The 9,722-nt window shown below is 41.1% G+C and overlaps 1 protein-coding gene across 2 annotated transcripts in view; it reads left to right on the top strand.

The window, feature by feature from the left end:
* Window positions 1-9,432, top strand: part of LOC126187591 (protein starmaker-like) — a 44,150-nt gene extending 34,718 nt beyond the window's left edge. For both annotated transcript variants that reach the window (XM_049928775.1, XM_049928776.1), the window contains 2 exons: window positions 8,305-8,414; window positions 8,500-9,432. In XM_049928775.1, the coding sequence (XP_049784732.1) occupies window positions 8,305-8,414; window positions 8,500-8,598 (209 nt within the window). In that variant the 3' untranslated portion in view covers window positions 8,599-9,432. The remainder of the gene's footprint in view (window positions 1-8,304; window positions 8,415-8,499) is intronic.
* Window positions 9,433-9,722: the final 290 nt, after the last annotated feature.

Consider the following 9,722-nt stretch of genomic DNA (forward strand, 5'->3'; position numbering starts at 1 on the left):
CGCCTTTATAATCGAATTTGGACCGACAGTACCTTTCCCAAACGGTGGCGGGAAGCTATTGTCGTTCCCGTTCCGAAACCTGGAAAGGACAAACATCTCCCCTCTAGCTATCGCCCCATTTCTCTCACGAGTAGTGTCTGTAAGGTTTTGGAGCGTATGGTGAATTACCGTTTAGCTTGGTGGCTGGAATCCCGCAGTCTTTTAACACCAGCTCAATGCGGATTCCGAAAGCATCGTTCTGCAGTTGACCATCTTGTTGCTCTCTCCACTTATATCATGAACAATTTTCTCCGGAAACGCCAAACGGTAGCAATATTTTTTGATCTGGAGAGAGCATACGATACCTGTTGGAGGACAGGCATCCTTCGCACACTATTCTCTTGGGGCTTTCGAGGCCGGCTGCCCCTTTTTCTTCGCGAATTTATGGCAGAGCGCACTTTTAGGGTGCGGGTGAACACTACTCTCTCCCGTACTTTCTCCCAAGAAAACGGGGTACCCCAGGGATCCGTGCTGAGTGTTGTACTGTTTGCCATCGCCATAAATCCAATTATGGATTGTCTCCTTCCTGATGTCTCGGGCTCCCTCTTTGTGGACGATTTTGCGATCTACTACAGCTCTCAACGGACCAGCCTTCTTGAACGACGTCTTCAAGGATGTCTTGATCGCCTCCACTCGTGGAGCATCGAAACCGGCTTCCGTTTCTCACCCAGTAAGACCGTTTGTGTCAATTTTTGGCGACGAAAGGAGTTTCTTCCGCCCTCCTTACATCTAGGTCCTGTCAACCTTCCGTTTTCAGACGTCGCTAAATTCTTGGGTCTTATGTTTGACAGAAAACTGTGCTGGTCCTCCCACATTTCCTATCTTTCGGCTCGCTGTCTGCGATCGCTTAACACCCTCCGTGTCCTGAATGGTACCTCCTGGGGAGCGGACCGAGTGGTCCTTCTCCGCCTCTATCGCGCCTTAGTGCGCTCAAAATTGGATTACGGAAGCATAGTCTACTCCTCTGCTCGGCCGTCTATTCTTCGGCGTCTCGACTCTATCCACCACCGTGGATTACATTTAGTGTCTGGAGCTTTTTACACTAGCCCTGTGGAAAGCCTTTATGCTGAGACTGCTGAACCTCCGCTGTCCAATCGGCGAGCAGTCCTCCCGAGTCGTTATGCTAGCCATCTGTCTTCCATGCCTGCTAATCCAGCCCATGACCTTTTTTTCGACGCCTCCTTTGATGTAGGGTATGCAGGCCGCTCCTCCTCCCTACTACCCCCGGGAGTCCGCTTCCGTCAATTGCTCCATTCTCTTTCCTGCCGCTTTCCGAAAACCTTCTTGACAACTTGGGGTACAGCATCGCCTTGGCTCCGTCCCCGGATCTGCCTGCTCCGTGACCTTTGTCAATTTCCCAAGGATGGTACCCCTACACTTGTTTATCGTCGGGCATTTGCTGCTCTATGTGCACAAATGACGGACGCCACATTTATTTACACCGACGGCTCGAAAACATCATTAGGTGTAGGGAGTGCCTATATTGTTGGCGACACCCCAAATCGCTTTCGACTTCCCGACCAGTGTTCGGTTTATACTGCGGAGCTTTACGCTGTTCTCCAGGCTGTCCACTACATCCGCCGCCATCAGCGGATACAGTACGTTATCTGCTCCGATTCTCTCAGCTCTCTCCTCAGTCTCCAAGCTCTTTACCCTGTGCACCCTCTGGTCCACCGGATTCAGGACTGTCTGCGCTTGCTCCACCTGGGGGGCGTCTCGGTGGCGTTCCTCTGGCTCCCGGGACACGCTGGTATCTGTGGGAATGAGGCGGCCGATATGGCGGCCAAGGCTGCAGTCTCTCTTCCTCGGCCAGCTATTCAGTCGCTTCCCTTCACCGATCTACGGAGCGGTTTATGTCGCCAAGTTGCTCATTTATGGCATGCGCATTGGTCAACATTTCCCCGTAATAAATTGCGGGAAGTGAAAGCCCTTCCTTGCGCTTGGACCTCTTCCTCCCGAACGCGTCGTCGGGAGGAGGTAATTTTAGCTAGACTCCGGATAGGGCACTGTCTTTTTAGCCATAGACATCTTTTAAGCGGTGATCCTCCTCCACTCTGTCCCCACTGCTCTCAGCCGTGGACGGTCAGACACCTTTTAATTGAATGCCCCTATTTTAATCCGTTACGCTCCCGTCTACAGCTATCGCCTGATCTATCGTCGATTTTAGCAGATGACACGCGCTCAGCCGACCGCGTTCTCCAGTTTATTAGTGACAGTGAAATGACGTCAGTCATTTGAAGTTTTTTTTTTGGGGACAACCACCCCCTGTCTGTAGTGGATTTTTAAGCATTCTTTCTACTTTTAGTTTCTCCAATTTTATGAGTTTGTTCCCATTGCTGCTGGTTTTCAATTTCGGTTTTTTACTGTCTTAAGTCACGGGCTGGGCGCTAATGACCATAGAAGTTTTGCGCCCTAAAAAACCACAAACAAAAAAACAACTCCACAGCACCCCTACGACCAATCCACTTTTGAGGGAACTGCACATCCAGGTATGCTCACACATTATGCCCATAATGTGGTGGGGCTCCATCATGCTGGAAGAATTCCGGAAATGTCCCGTCCTCCGTTAACACGATGGACACACTTCTTCATCCAATAACCTCAGATAACCGTTGGCTGTTAATGTACCACCAATTTAAAAAAAAAGGTCCACCGTCTTTAGTACCCCCACACACCACACCAGATCATCACGTTTTGTGAGTCGACAGTTTTTGAAACATCAATCCAGTGCAGATTTGTGTCTGACCAGTATCTGTGATTCTGCTTGTTCACTTCACCATTGTTAAAGAAATTGACTTCATCACTGAACAGCACCTGATAGGGGAAACATGGGTTTATCTGCAGCTGCTGTGTCACCCATTCTGCGAACTGTACCCGACGGTCTGGGTCATCCTTGTTCAGGTTTTGGAGCAGCTGAATTTTGTACGGGTGCCATTTGTGCTGCGATAAAATTCGCAGTATGGAGGTACGGCTAACCCCACATTCTTGTTACAGGCGACAAGTACTCCGTTGCGGACTCTTGCTAAATGATGCCAACACGCTCACTGTTGTTGCTTCATCGGTGGCGGATTTTGGTCTTCCAGGCTTAGGTTTATCTGTGACAGAACATGTTGCTCGGAATTTGGCCAATAGCTTGGCAACTGTGCTGTGAGTGATGGGCTGTCTGGTGGGTGTTGACTGTTGAAATCCTCAGCAATGACCTGTACGCTTCTTTCTCCTGATATCAAGACGATTTCAATGCGTTCATGTGTTAAGGACATTTTGTAACCTGTAAATAAGGAAACAATGATTAAAATGTTAGCATGAGTAAATGATAGCTAACAGTTAAACACATGTAACATATCAGGCATGGGATAGTCACTTTGCACCATTTCAGACTCCATTTTATGACTTCTCAGTATGTAATACTCACGCTGCCGAGTGTCCCACTGCTACCGCAAGTAATTGGCTATAACCCGAGAATGAATAAAGCCATGTTTAAAATAACAACGGCATTGTTTTCCTGGTGAGTCTCTATCTGTTTGATACATCACATGACCACATTCCCATTTGAAATTTTGGAGTTGAATCCAAGATGGCGGCTTTAAAGATGGCCACCACGTTGGTGGAATAGCCTATAAAGTTTCCCCTTCCTGTTCCTGGTGTGTAGGGACTCAGTTTCCTTGTTTGCTTCTCCATTTGGATTTTATCAGGGTGTTTCTGGACTTTTGGACCACCCTGTAGAATGGATAGGATTACTTAAAACACTGTTAATAAGCCCTTATGAGATTAAGGAAATTAGTAGTTCTAACAAATACAAAATCACACCATCAACCCTTTCCACTCAAATGTCGTGCCTCATTAGAAACAATTTTTCATGGCTCTCACATGTTCCATTCCTGAATCTGTACTAGGCAGCAGTGCTGCACAGTACTGCCATCTAGGAAAGCCTCTGTTAATTCTTTGTCAAATTGTAGCACTTGTGTTAAAAGAGAGGTTGTAATTATTGCGTTTAAGCTAGTAGGTGCAAAATGGCCAGTTCTCCATCCACGGGTCTTTCTATGGAAGAGATTGTAGAGCTTTCGGTATGATGTCTTAAGCAAAAACAAGAATGACAATGATTTTGATGATGACACTGATACATTTGTAAACAATTAGAGTGAAAGGACGGAAACTGACCACCTTGATGTCTTTGAAAAAGTATCACACAGTGAAAAGTTTTGTGCTTTAATCCTTATGTAAATATATTTGAATGAAAGGGCACTTTTTGTTTTCATGTATACCCTAATTGTTGGTCAGTGAGTTCGTTATTTCCAGATACTCACCATGTAGAATAGGCCTAACATGGTGTGCTTCACTTTAATGACTGCTTCACAATCTGTGTAATCTGGGTTCTTCCCACCAACACCAGTTTTCCTGAATTGTGCAGATGGGAACTCTCTCTATAACGTATCCTTCGTTCTCATAACCCCACTGGCCTTTCAGCCTCAGTACTGCAGGTTTTCTCTCTCACCAATGCATCTACATAATCCTTTCCTCTTTTTCTACTTCTCTCCCCCAACCATGCTCCCTGCACAACCTTGTGATGTTGCATCTGGCAGCTCTTTCCAATCACTACCATGACCTTGCACACTCGTACAGCCAACACTAATATCTTGCCCCCGCACATACCCTGCTAACCCTCAAACTTACCACCCATGCCTCTTCCTTACCCCATTGCCCACTGCAGCTAGATTGTTTCTAATGTCAGATGCAATTGCAGTGAGGCCTTAGTGCCCAGGGACAAAAGTGGCCACCTGTGTGAAATGTGATTTTTGGAATGTGTGTTTTTTCTACTTCTTTGTTAGAAAGCTGAAATATTTCTAGTATTCTTTTTCATTGTGCCTGTCTGTGGCTTCATGCTTCCTGTATGTGATGAATAGCCTTCTGTCTTATCCATATTAATGAGGAGGAAAAAAGTTCTATGAAAAACATAATGTTCTGTACCGTGTTGAACATGGTGTTGCTTAATGTGCAACCTACCTGTCTCCCTGTCCACCATCCCTCTTAACACTTTGTGTTCCTTTCCTTCCTAAGGCAGGATCCCTCATTGTACCCCTGTCCTGTTGTGCCCTTGTGCTGTACCACACTGTAGTACATAACTTTGCTCCTCGCCCTCCTGCCGTGATTACCTGCATTTATGATCCTGTTGTCAGGCTCAGTGGCTGGCGAATATTAAAAAAAAGTGTGTGTGTGTGTGTGTGTGTGTGTGTGTGTGTGTGTGTGTGTGTGTGTGTGTGTGTGTGTGTGTGTGAGTGAGAACCAATGTCATATTTAATTACAAACTACCTAGGAAAGTTAATCCAACAGCAATAGTTTTTCAAAACTTGTCAAGGAACAAGAGTGGCAAGATGTTTATAGTGCCGATAATATAGATGATAAATACAATGCTTTCCATAACACATTCCTCATGCTCTTTGAGAGTTGCTTTCCATTAGAACATTCTAAACGGGGTACTAACAGTAATGGACAGCCCGGTTGGCTGACTAGTGGGATAAGGATATCATGTAGAACAAAGCGGGAATTATATCAAAATGTTAGAAGTAGTCACAATCAAGCTACATTAGCCCATTACAAACAGTATTGTAAGGTGCTTAAAAATGTTATTAGCAAGGCAAAAAGTATGTGGTATGCAAATAGAATAGCTAATTCACAGGATAAAATTAAAGCCATATCGTCAGTTGTGAAGGAAGTGTCTGGTCAGCAGCACAAGGTTGACGATATAAAGTCAGTTTGCGGTAATAATATTTCTGTTACTGATAATTCAGATATATGTACAGTATTTAACAACCATTTTCTGAGCATTGCTGGTGAATTAAATAAAAATTTAGTATCTAGAGGAAATCATATAAATTTCTTAGCAAATGCCTTTCCGAGATTGACGTCTGAAATACTCCTCTGTGATACAGACGAGGGAGATTGAGACAATAATCAAATCACTGAAGACTAAGGACTCTCATGGTTATGATGGAGTGTCTAGTAGAATATTAAAGTACTGTGCTGCACATGTTAACCCTGTATTTAGCCATATTTGTAATTTTTCCTTTAGTAATGGTCAGTTTCCTGAGCGATTAAAGTACTCAGAAGTAAAGCCACTTTATAAAAAGGGAGAAAGGGATAATGTAGATAATTTTAGACCTATTTCTATGCCATCAGTGTTTGCAAAAGTTAACGAAAAGGCTGTGTATGTAAGGTTAATTGATCATTTTATATCACACGATTTGCTATCAAATGCACAGTTCGGCTTTAGTGTGAGTTCACGAACCTCTTGTCGACCTCTTTTCACGAGTCTGGGTATTTTGACATTGGCCTCTCAATATGTATATTCCTTATTGTCGTTTCTTGTTACCAATATTAGTTTATTTCCTACAATAAGCAGCTTTCACTCGGTTAATACTCAGTCGAAATCAAACCTCCATTTTGATCGGACTTCCTTAACTCTCGTGCAAAAAGGTGTGCAGTATGCTGCTGCATCCATTTTCAATAAGCTGCCACTCAAATTCAAAAATCTTAGCAGTAATCCACGCGCTTTTAAATCGAAACTGAAGAGTTTGCTCATGGGTAACTCCTTCTATTCTGTCGAGGAGTTCCTTGAAATATTAAGATGATTCTCATTGTATTGCTGATAGCGTTTGCTTAAACTTATGGACTGATTTTCTTTCAGGTTCATGAACATTTATTTTTATCTGTTATTACTTTTTATGTTGTAAGTTCATGTACTGACACGTTCCATGACTTTGGAGATTTGCTCCTCAATTTGGCCCTACCTTCTGAAGTAGAACACACACACACACACACACACACACACACACACACACACACACACACACACACACAGAGGTTCGTGAAGCACAACCCTCACACACATGGCCACTGAAATAATGTTCTGGGGTAACTCTTATTTAAGAAAGGAGGTCTTTATTGTGAAGAAAAAAAAAAAAAAATGTGCTGTAATAATATGTGGTGCTCACCCACAATCATCTTGTAGACATCTATTTAAGGAGTTGAACATTTTGACTACTTCTTCACAGTGTGTTTATTCCCTTATGAAGTTCATTGTAAATAATCCACTACAATTCAGAAGGAACAATGATGTACATAATTACAACACCAGGAGAAAAATGACAGTACTGCCTATAAAGGTTGTCTGTAGAACAAAAAAGGGGTGTATAGTACTGCAACAGAAATTATCATTTACCCATTGATATAAAATGTCTGACAGACAGCAAAGTAAAATTTGAAGGCAAACTGAGAAAGTTTCTCCTTGACAACTCGTCCTATTTCAAAGAAGAATTTCTATTACTGTAAGGTGTAAAGTGTGGTACACAGGACTCACTAACTCACATCATCTGAATATCATGTTTATTTAAAAACATAAAAAGTAAACAATTTAGAAATATTCAGAATGCAACCATTTGCATAAATTAATTTGCAATGTGAATGTAAAATGACTCATTCTACATCATTACAATCTATCCTGCAAATTTATCCATGAAACATGAAACTAACCAGTTTTGTCGTTATTTCATCCTGGATTTTACATTGGTTCATCTTTCTACAAGATGCACAAATCTGTCATATTTTACATAACATTGACCCCACAATTGAAGACAGTATGTTTGAAATCCATATATGACTACCTATAATTAGATTCTGTTCTTTCAGACATGTCCAAAAGAGCACATATCGTCTTCATATAAATAAGGCTTACTGGCCAATGATGTTCATTGTGGATGCACTCACATTGCTCAAACTCTTTTGGGAATCGGAGTGTGTGGACAGTAAGTTGGAAATGTGGGTCTCATGAGGAGCATGCTAGAAATAAGTCCTTGCAGACACTCTCCTCTGTGTCCATGATGGCTCAGTCGGATAGAACATCTGCCATGTAAGCAGGAGATCTCAGGTTCAAGTCTCAGTTGGGGCACACATTTTCACCTGTCTCATTGATATTTATCAACACTTGTAAGCAGCTAATGGTCCGAATTTCATTGTAATGTCATCTCTCTTCTATTATTATCTAGCTGTGTCCCTTCATTCATAATTTTCATGGTGATTGTCTGTTAGACTTTGATCTTCCTTTTATTTTGCTTTCATAGTATCAAAATTGCACGTTTTCTCCTTTTATTTCTAAAATTCAAAGGTAGGTCACATGTAAAATTACAAAAATTAAGCATTATAAATGTAGCTACCAGCATGCATCTGCTCATTATTGTGGATATTTCAATAATTACCAGTATTCTTCCACAGGGTACCAGTGTCCAGTGTGCTTAGGAATTTGTGAAATCGGCGAGACTTTAAAATTGCTTCCTTGTACTCATGCATTTCATAATGAGTGCATTCTGCCATGGTTAGAAAAGGTATTTGTTTTCTCATTGTCACAGTTTAGTATGATATTGTAAATATTCTGTAACAAGGTTGTAAATTTTTCCTGACTATTTACAGACAAATACTTGCCCATTGTGTCGACATGAAATGCCAACTGACAATGAAGATTATGAGTTGTTCAAAAGAATTGAAACAGGAAGGCAACTGAGAAACTAAATGGTCTGTGCATTTATGTTGTTACTCATGATTAAAATATACCAAATGATAGAATTTTGTAGCTGGAAACATTAAACATGTCATTCATCTGCTTGTATCTGATTGTCAGTGGAGAAGTGTACTATATTATTGTGCTGTGTTGTATTTTGATGCCAGAGTTTTGTACTGATAAGGGAGTGTGGAGAAGGCACAATTGATTTAGATGTCATGAAGAGAAAGTAGTTGCATTTTCATCTATTGAAAGCTATTTACCATTGAAAATGGTTGTGTTAGTGTCTTGTAATTGAGGAAAATTCCTATGTCAAAACAGATAATGAGAAATGTGTATTTCTATAGGCCTTAATGATTTTTAAGTATGTGTCAAAAATATTATAGTATTTGTTTCCATGATACAATGAAACTTAATGTGAAAAGAGATTTTTATGTGAGAAAATGAGTAGGGAAAACTTTTGGATATTTAGAATAATTGTCATCAAACTTATTAGGCAATGACAATTTTCAATAACACCACAATTATTTTGAAATGGTTAGGTTAAGTATGTTGTTAATGTTTGCATTCCATTGTATTAGGAGTAACTGCAATCTTCAAAGAAGAATTGACTATTCTATTCATTGGTGTGGTGAAGAATTGTTGGTACATAAAACACAAGTTTTGAGTTTTCTAGAAGAGAGTGGGGCTAGTGTGGACATTTGTTTCATACTTTGTACTAAGACCATTTGAAGCATTTTTTTTTTAAATTCAGTATCTTTGGATTCACCAGTTTTCACAATACCAGAATCATTACAGCAATTCTTTGTATCTTCAACATTTTGACCATGAGCTAAAAAAAATAATACACAAGATGTCTGCTATCTGCCCTCATTTGCCCCATGGTGGGGCATCACTCTAGAAAACATACTGTCCACTTTTACCCTATGCAATTTCAGTCAATGAACACATTTGCCCCATGGTGGGGCAAATGTGTTCATTGACTGAAATTGCTTAGGGTAAAAGTGGACAGTATGTTTTTTATATATGTAAAGCCAAGATTGCAAAAAAAATGTTTATATAAATATGAAACATCAGTATTAACCTAAAGAATTCTTTTTTGCTTTTTTAAAACAAATATTGTACTTTTCAAAAT

This window comes from Schistocerca cancellata, chromosome 5 (assembly GCF_023864275.1).
Source record: "Schistocerca cancellata isolate TAMUIC-IGC-003103 chromosome 5, iqSchCanc2.1, whole genome shotgun sequence".
NCBI classification, from domain to species: domain Eukaryota; kingdom Metazoa; phylum Arthropoda; class Insecta; order Orthoptera; family Acrididae; genus Schistocerca; species Schistocerca cancellata.